Source organism: Monodon monoceros, unplaced genomic scaffold (assembly GCF_005190385.1).
Source record: "Monodon monoceros isolate NGI ecotype Baffin Bay Population unplaced genomic scaffold, NGI_Narwhal_1 Super_Scaffold_5, whole genome shotgun sequence".
In the NCBI taxonomy this organism is placed as follows: domain Eukaryota; kingdom Metazoa; phylum Chordata; class Mammalia; order Artiodactyla; family Monodontidae; genus Monodon; species Monodon monoceros.
In genome coordinates, this window is record NW_021703782.1 from 43,253,436 (window position 1) to 43,271,011 (window position 17,576).

General features: G+C 40.1%; 1 protein-coding gene across 1 annotated transcript in view; it reads right to left on the reverse strand.

Annotated features, from left to right (window-relative positions):
- Positions 1-726: 726 nt before the first annotated feature.
- MTAP (methylthioadenosine phosphorylase) overlaps positions 727-17,576 on the reverse strand; it is a 38,025-nt gene continuing 21,175 nt past the window's right edge. Inside the window, exons 5-8 of the mRNA XM_029203409.1 lie at positions 12,096-12,198; positions 7,582-7,821; positions 3,757-3,879; positions 727-1,592 (exon numbers count right to left, since the gene is read on the reverse strand). Of these exons, the coding sequence (XP_029059242.1) occupies positions 1,554-1,592; positions 3,757-3,879; positions 7,582-7,821; positions 12,096-12,198 (505 nt within the window). The 3' untranslated portion in view covers positions 727-1,553. The remainder of the gene's footprint in view (positions 1,593-3,756; positions 3,880-7,581; positions 7,822-12,095; positions 12,199-17,576) is intronic.

Below are 17,576 nucleotides of genomic sequence, written 5' to 3' on the forward strand. Positions count from 1 at the left end.
CAGTGAGGAGGAGTAATTTTGAGGGAAGTATGATCTCCCTGTGATAAGAAAACAAACCACATTCCTAAAAAATTGACAATAAAAAACAATAAGAAGCTTCCATTTTCTTTATTAAAAAACAAAAATCACCAACTCATGGAAAATAATTCATCAAATCATAAAAAGGAGTAGAAACAAAAAATCAAATGTCAATTTAAAGAATATCAGACACACTATAATGTGTATATACAGTCTCTTAAATAATTTAAGATTAGCTCCATATTAAACACCCAGCTTTTCTCACATTGTTGCAAACCCAAGTATTGTTCTGACTATACAGTCATTAATTATCTTTTTTAACAAAAATAAAGATTGAACTCAAACAGAACTCCTCTTAGTATTGCCATTTTAACTTTTGCTGCATTACCAGAAAGTGTGTTTTCAAGAACTGGATCTTTCTAAGCCCATTTTTATTTTATTTTTTTTAGTTTTTATTTTATTTATTTATTTTTTTTGCGGTACGCGGGCCTCTCACTGTTGTGACCTCTCCCATTGCGGAGCACAGGCTCCGGACGCGCAGGCTCAGCGGCCATGGCTCACGGGCCCAGCCGCTCCGCGGCACGTGGGATCTTCCCAGACCGAGGCACGAACCCGTGTCCCCTGCATCAGCAGGCAGACTCTCAACCACTGCGCCACCAGGGAAGCCCCCATTTTTATTTTTAAAACTTCACTATTTGATTATATTCATTGTAGAAAAATGTGAAGATATGGAAAAATACAAAGAAAATTAAAAATTTATCCAGTATCCCTCCCCCCAAATATAATAACAAAAGAGTATATATCTTTCTATTCTTTGTACATATTTAAAACAAAATTAGTACTGTAAAATGCTTATATATCCCCATTTCATATTATACAGCAACAATTTCCTTAGTACGTTAAATATTATGTGAAACCATGATGTTCAGTTGGCTGCTTCACAATCTAATTAGAGCTTAACCATGATTACCTCCAGTTGTTGGATATTCAGATTGTTTTGAATATCTGCTATTAAAACTATGTTCTACATCCTTCTTTATACATAATTATTTGTATGTATCTCTGATAATTTCTTAAAGATAAATTCCTAGGAGTAAAGTAACCAGTACAAAGGGTATTTTTTAAGCCTTGTGATACATTTTACCAAAATGCCCTCCAAAAAGATTATACCAATTCACAGTCACATCAATAAATAGTCTAAGAGCTATTTGTTCACATTCCTTGGCAACATAGGAATGTTACTGCTTACCTTTACTGTTACAAATTTGGGGGAATGGTGAAAGGTGTCTTCTTTTTTTCTAATGTGTAAATATTTCCCCACGTTTTCTGGTTATTTGCTTTCCTTCTGTTATTTGAAGCAGTCCAAGTCTTTTAGAAGGCATCTCTGATGTGAGCAATGTCTTGTCTTATCACTTGTTCTTCCTTAGGGGGCAAGGGCACAGAAGCTGCATATCTCTTCTGTGTTTTCTCAAGCAGGAATTCCCCAAATGATTGGAGTTAGAAGGTTACCTTGCCTTCTGGGCAGCCATGCTATTTTAATGTCTTGGTAACATAACAGAAAACTGGGCCATTTTCTGAAAGAAAGCAGGCACAAATTATGGGACTTTGAGTGTAACTCCTAACTTTTAGTTCTTCATTCTTCTTTCATGTAAGGTGAGGTTCAGAATGTTTATCTCAGAGGACTGTTCTGATTCTCACTTATCTCCATCCGCCTTCACATCCACTAGGACATATTTTATACACCAACCTCTAGCCTGGATTGTTGTTTATGCAACCTCCATCATTTGCCTTATTCCACTGCAAAACGTCATTGAAATTTCTACGTTAGTATCACCAAATAGAATCGGAGCTTCTTCATTACAGCGTCTTACATATCTTGACATATAGTGGGTGCTCACTAAGTGTAGTGAATTAATGATACACACTTCAGTGCTGAGAGAGCTGAAAATACTGCCCTGGAATAAGGGATTATTAGTATGGTGTTCCTTAATGCTATAGAATGGAGGCCATGATTCTTAATTTTGTCTAGAGCAGCAATTCTTCATTTTCTCTTTTCTACACATATTGACCCTCTTAAAAAATGCATACATACAGAAACACACAATTTTACACACACTTTCAGAAGCGTCACAGAAAGAACACCAATTTCTACTATCCATACATCTTTACTTAAAAATGCAGCTGAAATAATAAATTTATTGCTTGACAAATTATCTTTAAGTTCAAGGGACTATGGTCAAAATGGGGTCAGAAACCTAAAAAAAAAACGAAAAAAAAACAAACCCAAAACACACCATCCCATCTTGCAGGTTATACCCTCAGCAGCAGCAAAAGTAGAGTCACATTTCCTGCCAATCAACAGTGTGTTTATTTAGACAAGCCAAAGTCATGCTGCTCTATCACATTACACTCATTATGTTTAGCTAAATGTAACTGTTTCTAGTTTAAAGTGACATTCTCCAATTCTTAGAATTTGTTTTCTGTTCCCCTTTTCTTTATCCTTATAATAAGGGCTGCCTGTATTTCAATTATGATGAAATACTTCATGGGGGGAAGGGCCTAACATTTACTCATTAAAGAACATTTATCTCCTGGGTATATAGGCTGAAACCAATGGATGTGTTTCCTGCTCCTTATGGATTTAAAGTCTAGTAGGGAAGACAGATTACAAATGTCAATATTCCTGACTTTGCCAGTCCTCAAGGCTGAGAGGCATATTATTACAGTGGTGTGCTGGAGCCTGCTTGTACCAGCTTGTAAAAACCTGATTATGTACATCACTTCCCAGCTTACCAGTGGCTTCATGTTAGTAGCTTGAAGTCGGCCGTGCAAGAGCATTTATACCACAGCAATGAGCAAACACTACAAATCTTGGCACCTCCATGCCCAGCAATTGGCAATCATTTACTACCACATAGTGTCCTTGTCACACTAAAACAGTGGCTCTCATTCCAGGGCTCCTTGGTAGTAATTCAGGTAGAGAGGGCTTTTATCAACTTTTCGAATCCTCTCTCAACTACTTTTCTTAAGACCTAAAAGTACAGATGTGTTCTAGGAGACCTTAGGATATACTGGCTACTAGGTGAATGTAACATCTGATCAATTTCAGGCAACTTCTTATCCAAGGTGGTTAATCAAGAGAGTCTCAAGATGTCCAGATAAAAACCACACATCTCTGAGCTCAGCAGTCAGTTCAAATTATATTCTGGGAATTAATACTAGAATTGAAGAGCTACCAATCTGCAACCCATCACTTGTTTATCATTAATTACTATCTTAGTTTGACGCAGCATTAACTGTTAAGTAGACATTCCCTGGCACCATTTCAGTATTGCTGTTGTCAGTGTTTTGGCTTTAAAGGCTGCCAACAGTTTGCATGGATCTGCCAAAGAGAAAACGGCCTTGTCTGCAGTGTAATCCATGTACAGAGCAAATATTACCGATCTTCTGAAGTAAAACTTAGGGATATACTGCAAAGCAGGACAATGTTAAGAACCTGGTAGACTAGATAATAAAACTCTCCCCACCTTAACTTCCAGTGCTCTTGCATTACCAGCCAAAATGTATATCTATTCCATTTATGGTTAGTAGTAGTAAATAGCATGAAAACTTGTAGAAAACATCTAGTCTAGTATAAAATACATAAGAAGATGGACCAAGGGTGAAATGCAAATTAAGAGAAAAAGGCAGCTGAGGGTCTATGGAAGTGTCTGCTTACAGATGGCTGAGGATACTTACCCTAATGTTATGGAGGGTTTCTGACCATTCCATGGATCCTACCTGAGGTATGGTAGTGAGAAGTAAACTTTTGGCTTTATTGGCATTTTCTTTCAGGGTCTTTAAGACCCGGTCCACAGAAACCTAGAGAAACAACAACACGGGATGTTAACAGCAATTTAAAATTCCACTGCTTTTCACAGAACATTTTCTTGAGTTCCTACCTGATCTGTTAAAGTCAGTTTACCCCATTTTCAATCCCCTGAGCGCAAGCTCTGCATGTATCAGGGAGAGCTCTTGGAGAAACCCAATGACATCTCTGAAAAGCACTACTGGTTTTCAGTATGGCATCCAAGAAAGTTTCTCAGATATATAATGTGTTAGCATGGCCTAAAAAGATTGTGGCTCTTTTCATGTCCATAGAATGGATTACAGTTTTAAAAACTGTTGCTATACTGGATAAATCAGAAGATAAGCACATTTCTCTTTAGAGAAGTCTTCCAGCTAATAAAGAAAAATGATGGAATCAAAGCATCAACCATTTTACAGTCCCAGTGAATTAATGGATGGGCTGTTAACATCACAGAAAACCCAAACCAAACAAAGAAACAGTCCACCTTAATGAGCTTCCTTGTGGATTATGATGACCGAATATGATCAAATCTCTAGATCCTACTGCAAATTTACAGAAAATAACAGAGCACTGAGAAATTGGATAAACCACCCTAAGGAGATGATTTCACCAATTTGGATGGTGGGAAACTCTACAGGACAAATGACCTGGTTTCTTTAAAAAATACCTGGAAGAAAAAAATCACTTATGCTATTTGAGATAACTAGAAAATTGAACTTTGCCTGGATGTATTAAGCAATTACTGTTGGAATGCGATAACGGTAATGTGGTTATGTTAAATGTTTCCTAAAATGTTTATGGATAAAATTATGGATCAGAGTATAGATGAAATATGATTGGCCTTAAGTTGTTATGTTTATGATTGAAGCTGGATGTTGGATTCTTGGACGTTCATTACCATTGTCTGTTTCTGAGTAAAGTTGTTTCATAAGAAAGCTGAAAAAAGTTAAGTGTAAAACAGATGATCAGAAAGAGTACTTGTCATGTTTCACTATGCTTAGAAGAAACCCAAGATTCAGGGGCAGGGCACAATGATTACACCTTTCTGTTTCCTGAAGTATCAAGTCCAGACCCCTCCCACAACATTGAGATGTGTTTAGAACAAAATGATGAGCACTGTAGCAGAGGGGAGTCCCATCACTGTGCGAGGGGATCACAGCACAAGGTGGTGACCAGCTAGCTGGGTGCCTGGCCAGCTATGAATCTTCAAATGCAGGGTCATGAAGCATCCAAGAGATTTACCTTGTATTTTACTCTTTTCCTCACACTTCGTGACTAATATAGATTCTGATCTCCTTTTTCTCTTTGTTTCTGCTGTTGTTCTTCACCCAAAATGTCCTTTCTACTAACTTCCTCACAATAAATTCTAACCTCCTGTTCAACATCCAGCTTAAATCTCAGAGAAGTTTTCTTCAGAAACTATCCCCCTCCCCCATTCCATCACACCTACCATCTGATGACCACCCTCTCAGGAGCCAGCACTATACTAGATGCTCTACATTTATCATATGGCTTAATTCTCCTAATAATCTAATCTCCTAATAAATCTCCTAATAATCTGCAAGGTCAGAAATGTAACTACACAACCCCCACCCATGCGAACAGGTTAAATAACTCAACCAGTATTACAAGTAAAAAGAACAGGAATTTGAAGAAGGGTTTAGGCAACTCTAAAACCTTTTTGCCATGCCAGGCTACACATCTGGTTTAAAGCACAATGACACACATAGCTGACTGAGATGATGCCATCTTTGTCTATGTTTTCCTGGTGGCATTTAATATTATTTGCTTTCGTGCCTTACCACTTACAAAGAGCTTAGGTTTTTTTTTTTTTTTTTTTTTTTGCTTTTAACTGAAGTAGCTCCAACTGACTGTTTTCCAAACCTCATGTGGGCTACTAAACGAAAGTACCATTCGCTCTGCATGGGGGACAAATGTTACTAGACCGAGCAGAAAGCCACAGGCAGGAAGCAATCTGCTCTTGTGGAGTGGCAGAGGCTGGAGTCTCCTATTAATTGGAAGCAGCTTCTCAACATCATGAGGCTGAGCTGTCCCTTAGGTGACCAAAGCTGCCAAGTCAGAGACTTTGTTGAGTCAGGATTTGCAAATCTCTTACATAACAAACATCCTAGTTGTCAGCAACAGTTTACTACACTGCAGAGTCAGGATAAGACATTCATGCAAAGAATCTGTGTTCATCTATGACCCAAAATCCATACCCACGGATGGACAGGCAGCTAGAATATCTTACTCCATTTTACATGAAATTGGATGGTGAAACAAGCAGCCTGAGATGGTGGTAAGGTCCCTTTGGAGAAGATGTCACCTTCCCTAAGTGTGTTCAGAACTGCCACACCAGCACTTCTTCCTTCAAAATTTCTTGGCTGTAGTTTTATCACTTTCTCTTTTTAAAATGAGATAAATGACAAGACAAATGATCTGGTTTTTTCAAGTAAGATGCAAGGAATGAAAAGGGAGGAGAATATTACAGTAAAAGATTTAAGAGGCATATCGTTCAAATGCAATGTGTGGATTATAAGGGATCCTGATTTGAACAGTTAAAAATTATAAAACGAGGGAAAATGTGACAAATCTGGACATTTGATTATATTAAGGAATTAATATCAATATTTTTTCATACAACAATGGTGTGGTTTTAAAAAATTATTTTAAAAGAGAGGCCTTTTAGAAAAATTTACTTCAAAATAATTAGGGTAGGGGAGAGAAAAGTGGGTAGGGGCATATAAATAAAACAAGATTTGACATGGCTGATAACTGTGGAAAGCTCAGTGATGGTAACTGGGGGTTCATTATACTAGACTCTACTTTTGTAGATGTTCAAAGTTTTCCACAAAGAAAATATTTGTTTTGGAAGCCTGACCTCAGTGGCCCAGTGTCCTCAAATACCAGCTGGATCTTGCTGTCTTTCCTGCCAAAAACCCTCATTGACCTCCCATCTGAAATCCTTACACAGCCTACGTGGCCCTGCCTCCCTCTTCTCCCTCCTCTCCTCTCCACTCAACTCAGGCACGGCCATCTTTGCCATCACACTTAAACCAGGAAGCCTTCCTGGATTTCAAGTATTTGGTTGGGCCAATTTGATATGTACTTCTGTACCTTATCACACTATTTCTTTATAACCCTGAGCCTTCTCACATTGGTTTGCTTGGCCTCTACCCAGCCCCACAAAACCCAGAATGTTGGCTCCTTATGGACTTGTCTGTCTGCTATCATATTATTTTACCAAGCACAGTACCCAGCCAAGGTAGGTGAGACAAACAGGAATACAGACAGACATGAATACAGAGTCCTTTTACCAGGAAGAGGTACGTAATAGCAGGGTTTTCACCCTACATAATAAACAGTAGCACAGCATACAGAACTTATAACCAAGTCTTTATCCTTAAAGTAAGGGCCAAGTCTCAATATAATTCCCAACACACCTACATGTTTACAATGTACTGTTCCCCTGTTGATCCTTGGATAAAAGTGTCTTTCTATTCTCTATGAAGATTTCTGTTCTTCCAGTGGGAACTACAGAAAAAATCTGTTAATACCTAATGACAGTGTATAAAAAGCTGACTTTAAAACCTGGTAGAATGGCACTTTCTGGAACTAATGTAACATAAACAAAGAGTTAAAACACTCTCTTACTGGCTCACACAGCACGTGGAAACCCAGGCCATACAAGTTCCAAAGAGAATTTCACTTACCACTTCCTCATGCTCCTTCCAGCAATCATAATCTGTTGCCATGGCGATACTTGCGTAGCAAATTCCAGCCTCCTTAGCAAGAATCACCTCTGGAACTGTGGTCATGTTGATAACATCCGCACCCCAGGTTTGGAACATGACACTTTCTGCCCGGGAGCTAAAACGAGGTCCCTCAATTGTGATCATTGTCCCTTTTGAGTGGCACCGGAGTCCTAGCTTCTTAGCGGTCTCTATGAGGACCTAGAATGCAAAGAACCAAACTCAAAACACACGAACATACAAACAGAAGTTCAGCTTAATTTATTTTTCCTCTGATTCTTTAAAAGATTGTTACTATAAATACCTAGTACCTGTAGGCCCTCAAAGAGAACCTAGGAAATCACAGAAGGGTGTTTCCTAGACCCTTACCCTTACATAGTGCTCTGTCCTGCCCCAGCCCCTAGCTCACAGCTACAAGAGCAAACAGTGAGGTTTTTCTACACACCAGGCATTTGTTTACATGCTTTAATCTCACTTCTTAACAACTTTAAGAGACTATCATGGATTGTGAATGGGGGCTTGAGCCTGAGCTTTTAACCTCCAAGGCTACACTAAGGTGCCTTCCTCATTCACATCTCAGAGATGTACAGAGTGAACTGTTTTCAAGCTCCTGAGAAACTCATTCTCACTGGTCTTTTATACAAAACCTGAGGGCTTTTGTGAAAGCTTTTTGGGGGTAGAAAGTGATTTCATAATCTCTTTTGCCTATTGCCTCTCTAAAGACATACAGTAAAAAACAGAATGGGGCTGTGCTGATTTCTTCTATCCAGAGATAAACTTATCTTGGCATCCCTTTAGAGGCAAGGTCACATATGAGTTTAGAAACATTATTTAAAAGTTTGATCACATTTTTAGTGTCTAATAATGTATGTCTAATCTAATTTCATTATTTTCTTAGCCTGTGCTTCAAGATTCCTTTTTAATTAAAAAAAAAAATTAGTCTTTTAAACTTAACTGTTAAAGCACTGCCAAGAATTCACTTACCCTTATGTACGTCCTAGTTTTTTCATCTGTAAAATGGGAATAATAATATTATATAACTCAGAGATACTGAGAAGTTTTGTTTTGTTTTTTTTTAAGAATTTATTTATTTATTTATTTATTGGCTGTTTTGGGTCTTCGTTGCTGCATGTGGGCTTTCTCTAGTTGCAGCCAGCGGGGGCTTATCTTTGTTACGGTGCGTGGGCTTCTCATTGCAGTGGCTTCTCTTGTTGCGGAGGATGGGCTCTAGGCGCGGGGGCTTCAGTAGTTGTGGCTCGCAGGCTCAGTAGTTGTGGCACACAGGCTTAGTTGCTCCGCAGCATATGGGATCTTCCCAGACCAGGGCTCGAACCTGTGTCCCCTGCACTGGCAGGCGGATTCTTAACCACTGTGCCACCAGGGAAGCCCCGATACTGTGAATATTAAATGAGCTAAGGAATATATATAGCAAGGAATCTAAATGCTTAACTGGTCTTCTAATTATTAACACTGGCAGCTTCTACACATTTCCCAAATAATTTGTCAAGTTTCCTATGATACCATATATAAGATGGAGTGACTCAAAGTCAATAGAAGGCTCCAATCTAGGCCAAAGTCTTGCCTGCACATGTCTGAACCACATAAGCAAATTAACCTATTTCCTTAAAAATAACACATTATGCTATGGCAAGACGAGAAAGAATTTTAACAAGAGCTTCGGCAACTCCAAATTTAGAACGATGACAAGCCCTAGATGACTAGCTGATGCTACATCATGTTTATTTATCCTATACATGCTGAAAATAAGGTTCTGCTAAATAAAAACTTTTCCTTAAGGAGTATAGGTATAAATACAAGGGCTTATTAAATCACTCTTTCCCCTGCTGTCCCCCCCCTCCACTTTCAAAATTAAGATATAACCAGCCCAGTCCTGTCTTCATTAAATGTCTTTAAAAATCCCAAATAACTGAGCTGTATGTCTCGGCCAAACTTCAGAGTGCTTCTAGAGATGTGTGAAGGAAGATCACAACTATCGCAGGCCAGTGGCAATGTGCCTTGTACGTCTTCACCATCACCCTGGGTGGTGGGTGCCACGATGGGGAGGAGGAAGTAGAGGCTTATCGGCCTGGGTGGGCCAGCCAGTGACAGACTCTGGGCCCTTGCCACCTGGGCAAGTACTCTGCACTCCCACACAAACAGATAACGCCACTGTAAGGTGCCAGAAATATAAACTACAGGCTGAGAGGTCTCTTTACTGTGTCAGGACTTTAGAAGAATGTGTTTCAGATTACCTTTCGACTAGAAGTACTATTTTTGGAATAGGTAACACTTGCACATGGTACAAAAATGTAAACAGTACAAAAGGATATTATTCTGTGACAAGTATTTCTTCTACCTGTGTACTAGCGACCCAGTTTCCCCATGGGAAACCACTGTTACCAGTTCTTCGGTCAACTTTCCAGAAACACTCTATCTGCATATAAATATTTTCATATTTATCTCTTTTATATACATATATTTCAACACAAGTGGTAAGATATAGTACAACCATAGTGTACCTTGCTTGCCACTTGACAATCTGTCATCGGTACACGAAAGGACAAAATGATGTTGAAAGTTAAAGTGATAATTACGAAGGGGCAACACCACCCACTCTTTACATTTTTTGGACAATATTTTAAAATCTCTTTTAGGGTATATAAGAATAAAGTAATACTCTGAAGGCCTTATTTTCCCATTTTCTTAAACTGCCCTCCCCAGCATTCTTTTAAAATCTTTATGTGAGGGTCCTTAGCTTGACTAGACTAATAATAGCTGAATTAATTCAGTCTCAAGGGAGGCCAAACTGCATTACTGGAAACTATCATCCAGCCACCACATTTACATGTGCTCTGCATACATCATTAGCACTTTTCCCTTACCCATCTCTACTCCTAGTACCCAAATCACTGGGCAGTACCTCTGATTTCCTACTAACATGCATATTCTCTCCCTAGTCTATTTCTTCCCAAGCTGCCCCCATTTTGAAGTGGACAAAAATGTTATTGCACACATCTACCTTCCTCTGGAGAGCAAATTTATTCTGTGGACAGATCTGTGTTTCAGACTTACATTGTTCTGATATATTCTGCTGATAACTACCCAGGAACATACACAGTTGATCCTTGAACAACATAGGTTTGAACTGTGCAGTCCACTCATACATGGATTTTTTCCAATAAATTCATACTACAACACTATACCATCTGTGGTTCGCTGAATCCTTGGATGCAGAACTGCAGATAAGGAGGGCCAACTGTAAAGTTATACTCAGATTTTCAAGTGCATGGTAGGTCAGTGCCCCAACCCCTCATGTTGTTCAAGGGTCAAATATATTCTAAACTCACACTTAAAAGTTAACCTGCCTTTTTTTTTGTTTTAAAGAAGTAAAAAAGGTGCTTTCACAGAAGTCACAGAGAATCAACATGCAGTGATATATCTGAAATGGCTCCAACGCCTGGCTTTGGATTCTAGATTTCTGAGACCAGAGTGAGGTTAAGGTGCCCTAGCTCTTAACTGTAAGGAAGCTAGTTTTACATGATTATACAAGGCTGAACATATACTACTTTCCACATTCAGGTGTTAAAATCACCTGAATGATTAACATGTTTAGGTATCTGTATCGTCTAAGTTATTTTATAAAGTAGATTTTACTAGGCAGTTTGTCTCTGACAATAACTTCTGACCTACTGGGTTGCACCTGACTTTCAAATCTTGAGTTATAAGAAAAGTACCATGGATGGACTTTTGAATTGTGGTAGCCATTTTTATTCTCTGAAAGCTAAGGCTGTGATTCCTCACTTTATATCACCATTGGCTTTTGTAGGGCTGCCCCTTTAGTCCTGTGATGTTACTATAATCCTGGAGAGGAAGCTGGACAGTAACAGCCAAACTCAGCTCAAAGGCAAATGATGCCAATCTGACAATTTACAGATTATTAATAACTTAATTCATAAAAGCAGTTAACAGTCACTGGATGTCTTATAACTAACAGGCAGCACTCAAAGCACTTTATAAGTAAATAACTCTTTTATCCCTCACAGTCCTACAAGGTACATGTTATCATCACCTTATTTTACAAACGAGGAAACCAAACCCGAGGTTTTGGTCCAAAGACACACACCAATTAAGCTGAAGAGTAAAGACCTGATCATAAGAAATCTGGTTCCAGATTGTATACTCTAGACATACTATGCTACCCTAAATTATTTTAAAAGGTATCCTGACAGCAAAATCAAAACTTAGTTAAGAAAAAAAGAAAAGTAGGTTGCAACTTTGAGTGATTCATCTTACAAATGACTGAGAGTAGGGGAGACATTATTAGCAAAGGGAAACAACTCTTCATAAAACCTTGAGTAAGCAGCAAGCTAGAGAGGGGAAGAGAGACCACATGCTTGGCCAGTTAATTCTACGTCTAGATGCCACCCCAAGCCCTCATGATTTATTCTGGTGCACCTTCCAGAAATATTACGAACCTCTCTTGTTTTAGGGCAGAACGGCTCAGCCATTGGAATATGACACACTCCTCTGGCACAGGAATGATTTCCGTCATAGAAGGTCTGAAGCCTTCTGGTAGTCCTATAAAATAAAATTAAAAAGGGTAGTTTTTAAAAAGCCACCTTCCCACCCTCTGGGGGCTGGTAATCAATTGTATCTAGGTCGATATCTTGGTCCTCACTCCAGAATCATTAGTTCTGGATAAGCTGAAGGAAACTTTTTTTTTTTTTTAAAAAAACAACAACAACAAGAAAAAGAGCTTCTGGATGGTATTTGGCTTTTTTGGCTCTGGGTTGGTGGCAACGTGCTTCCCAACAGGAATTAAAGTGTCTGTGGTCTGGCGGCTGTGATAGGATAACCACACTGAACTGTAGATGCAACTCAACTGTGGGCTCAGGAGGCCAGGTAAAACACTTAAGAAGTCAATATGAAAATTTTCCATCATCTCAGATGTAGAGGATTGTATAGTGAACCCCATATATATCACTTAGATTCAACAGTTTCCTGAATTTTGTCAAACTTGCTTCATCTGTTGCAAATCCCAGACTTTGTCACTTCACCCCTACTTCAGAAGGACCAAAATATGTGGAGTATTTTCCACGGCAATGTCATTATCACAGCTGATAAAAATGACATTAATTCCTCAGTATCACCTAATATATAGACCATGTGCAAATTTCCCTGGTGTCCTCAAAAAAAAAAAAATCTTTTTTTAAACCGTTGCTTGATTAGTTTCATGTTCAAACACAGTCCAAACTTTGCATTTGATTGCCCTGTCACTAAATTGAGAGTAATTCCTGCCCTCTGCCCTCAACCTTATTTTTTCATGCCTTTGACCCACTGAAGAAAGCAGCCATTCATCCAGCTCCACATTTCAGAATCATTTGTCTCTTTGCTCCCTTACTTAAGCTTATGCGTCTACCCGCCAGAATTAGTTCTAAAGTCTCATGAAAGTTCTAAAGTTAACTTTCTGATAAAACATTTTTGAATCTGTAGGAGAGAGGGTAAAATTAAGCCAGTGGCAAGTCACCCAGCAACTTCTCTCTCAACGTTTTCAGAATAAAGCACTTCCTATATCCATTATATTGTTCTAAACTTGAACTCATGAGTAATATAGAAAAGAAAGTCCTCATTTCCCTAGAGAGGGGAGAGCAGGGGAGGGACACAGCAAGGGAAAACCAACAGCTGAAGGCAAATCACTTCATTTCTGCTTCCGGGGGTGGGAGGGTAGGCAACGGCATGGAGAAATATTCTGGTTCAGTTTACACAGCTGGCATGTCCACCTATCAAAGTTAACCTGTTACTTCCTCTCCATCACATATTAAACAGTGACACTAGCTGGCACCAAAGCCACCTTGCTCAGAGATCAGGCCTCAGAGATTGGGAGGAATGAAAACCCAGTCTGTGCTCCTCTCAACCCCTTATCGTATACGGGTCTTAAGGGAAAGGCTAAGTTAACCCCAAAGCAATTTCAGATGGCATTGAAGAACTGGTCAAATGACTCTTCCAGACTATATAAACAGAGGCTTTTCTCTTTTTGTAAAACTGACTAATAAAATGGTTCCACATATTCCAGCTTTGGCTTGGTTTCAGCCTTCACTGAGTCAAGTATTAGCAAAAATCCTACTTACAACCATGATTAAGTGTGAAAACAGGGCCACAAAACCCTTCAGTGGCTATACCCCAATAGATATCTATGCAGTAACACCCCCATCTTATCTATCTCTGTCCCTCTCTATCTCCATCCCTTCTTTGCCTAATTACTCCTCTCTCTGTTTTGAACATTTACCTTAAGACATAATATGTATTAGTTATTCCTTATGTTATGCTATATACATGTGATACTAACTGCCTACAGTTTTAATTCCCTCTCAACTGGAACATTTTACATTTTTCTCTTTAAACAAAGCTCCTTAACTCCCACCTCTAAGGCTTATAGCAAACCACCATATCTTCTTGATTCTTCATTTCCCAATTACAAAATGTAGTGTTCATCCACCCATTTATAAGAGTGTTATAAGGATTAAGTGAGCCCTGATGCCTAGATATCCCACGGCAGCTCAGAACTGAGGTCTGGGCTAGAGACTGAATTGGGAGTCAGCACCAAGGAGAAGCTGTAGCTGAGAATGGGGCCTCAGAGCACCCAACCTTGCAGGAGGGGTAGCCCCGAGGAAGAAATAGGGACTTTAATACCAGTATTTCTAATAGGTTCAGGGTTATGCTGTTAAGATCCCAGGAGGGAAAGTGCCAATAAGAAACATCTCTTCACACAGACTGCCCACCTACTTGTGGTGTTCTGCATAACTCAAACAGTGACATATTCAAGGAAAAGTAATGATCTAATTTTAAATCACTATAAGTACTCCTATGCTGCATAAAATAATGAGGCATGATTATGCTGAATGAAATTCAGACCAAGAGCAATGGGGTTTGCAATCACAAGTGAAGTGACTGAAGGACACCACCCAAGTGAAATTCTAAAATGAAAATATATGTGATTTTAAGATCTCCTGTCCTCCCCCTGAGAGTTTTTAAGGAGAAGTGAGAGCTTCTGTAATGTAGCAAGAAGCAAAGGACATCCCACACGGTGGGGACTGTTACCTCATTGAGCCTGTGTTAAAGGGGGTTCCTGCCTGTTCACTCCCAATTTCCAGTCAAAAGAGCTCTTCTATAAACAAAACAGCAGTTCACTCTCAAGTGGAGTTTTCTGACGGATATGGAGAAAATATAGAAAATGTAGTTTTGTACCTGGATTTCAATCCTGTTACTGATTTTTCGTGTGGCCTTGAGCAAATTACTTAACCTCCCTGAATTCTTTCTTCATAAGGTATTAGCAACATCCACTTACACCCTTGTTTAAAACAGGGCCGCAAAAAACCTCCGGTAGCTACATCCCAATAGGGTGATGCAATAACTCCTCCATTTATATGTCAAATGTGCGTTTGGGGATAAACAGTAATTGTTGCAAAGTGCTACTACTATTGCCCTGAGGATCAATGAGGGAACAGATGCAGCATCCGGCCCACAGTATTCACCCAGGTCACATTACCGATGGACACAGGCTTAGCAGAAGCAAGCACATGGAGGAGCTCATCAATGGAAGACACTTGCAGATTTTTCTTGAGGGCAGAAACTAGGTGTGCAGCCGTGCCTAGGTGAGCACCTTTCCCTGATAAAGGGGGCCCTTAATGAGATCTCTTCTTCCTCCCATCAAGAGATAGAACTGGAATCTCTTCCTGGGCCACAGGAAAAAAATTAGCCTTAGACAACGTCAGACTGGCTGGATCCATTGGGAAGCTGTGTTTTAGGCTGTGGGTGAGAAGAACAGGAAGGATCACACACCTTCCAGAAGCAACCTAGACCAAGGATGAGCGTTTAGGGGTGGCGGCTCTGTCCTACCAAGCTATGAAAGTGGCATGTGGCAGCAAACAAAATAATGCCCCCCTACACCCCTGAATATCCACACCCTAATGCCCAGAACATATGAATATGTTACCTTACATGGCAGAGGGGAACAGAGGTTGCAGGTGGAATTAAGACTGCTAACCAGCTGGACTTAGAAAGATTATCCTGGATTAACCAGGTAGGCCCAGTATAATCACAGGAGTCCTGACATGTGGAAGAAGGCAGAAGAGTCAGTACTAGTGATGAAAATGACTTGACCCGCCATTGCTGGCTTTGAAGATGGAAGGGGGCCAGAAGCCAAGGAATGAAGGTGGCAAAGAGCAAGGAAAGGGATTCTCCCGAGCCTCCAGAAAGGAATGCAGCCCTTGATTTTAGCCTACTGAGACCCATGTTAGACTCCTAACCTGCAGAACTAGATAATAAATTTGTGTTGTTTAAGCAACTAAGTTTGTGGTAACTTGTTACAGCAGCAATAGGAAGCTAATACATGTGCTCATATGGTTTAACACAGTTAACGCAATGCAACTCTACCCCTAACTCTTGCTTCAATTGCTGAAGCCTCCTAGCGAGGCAAAGAGCCTGCTAATTTCACCCCCCTCTCCACCATCAGCCTGGGATATATATCCACTGGAAGTAGACTTCAGGGAGTGCCCAACTGACTGGCTTTACTGCTCCCTGGCTGGCTGTGTGCCTCCAGGAGAGAGTCACTCTGACCTGTGTTCACCTTATCAGTCTTCTCATATTTTAAATGGGGAAGTATGAAGGGTAAATACTGTGTGAAGACTGAATAAGAACACATGAAGCAAGTGCTCAGCCCGAGTAACTACTGCTGGTAGAAAATCTGCTTCTGTACTTCTCGTCTGCCAACTTCAGAGCAGACGTACTCGGGTCTCAAGTCAAGGGTACCCCCAAAACGGGGCTATGTGATGAGAAAAGTTAGCAAAACAAACAACAAACTGCGTATGGAAGAGTGAAGAAGACAAAATGATGTGTACTGGCAAGAGAAATGAGTTCAAGGCCATCAGGGAGAGAATACCGGGCACTTTCAGACACAGTGGGGGAACAAAGCCCAGAGAAAGACTGACCAGTAGGTTCTTTCTGGATCAAGATCCTTGAACTGGTACAAAGACAGCCATTTGTTAATAGTTTTCCTTTGAGGAAATGCTGAGTTGCAAACGAGATGAGGGAAAACACTTTTCCCACAGCAGAAGCAAACACACCCGCACACTTCCAAGGTGGTTCTGGAGCACAGCACATGTCCACGAGCCTCAGCACACAGGAACACGAGGCGGTTAATTTACTGGCAAAGCAGGGCCAAGGGCTGCGCATACGCAGCTTGGTTTCGGGGAAATGATTCTACCCATATCACTTAAAGTCTACCCAAACAGTCTATCTCATGAGTGCCCCTAAGTGAAAAATGCATCGTTTGGTGCATTTACTCTTAGCACTGCAAGCTGCAAAAGGGGAAAGCTGGTTGGAAAGGCATGCATATTGAAAACTTTAGTAATGTGTCAGATGGCCTTCTATTACGATTCTAACCATCTCTACCAGTAATAGGTATGTGCGTTAATTATCCAGGGCCTGACAGCATCTCACAGATGGGAAGAACTTAATATTTTTCTTTCCCTTCATAATTATCCAGAAATAACTTGACTTCATGTTCAAAAGACCAGAGATGACCAGATAATAAACATTAATACTTCACTGGGGAAAGGGAAATGAGCAGGGATGCAAAGTACAAAAGCAGTGAAGAAACCACCACAAAGGGGACAAGATAGTTTTAAGTACACATCAAAGATCATTACCATCAATGACAAAAGGAACTAGGAAAAAATTACATCAAATTACAGGAAGAGCTGAATAGCTGAGGTCTTCTACCCAGGGACAGCCCTTCTCTGGACTGTGCTGCTTATTCAGAAGTCTGCATACGAACTGATGCTCAGTAACAGATTCCGGGGCAAGCCCTCCCAGAGGGTAGCAGTTGTTTGAGCTTGGTTTCCAGCACTCCTGTGACTGTGTCTTCCTTCCTGTTATATTTTCTGGGAGTAGTATGG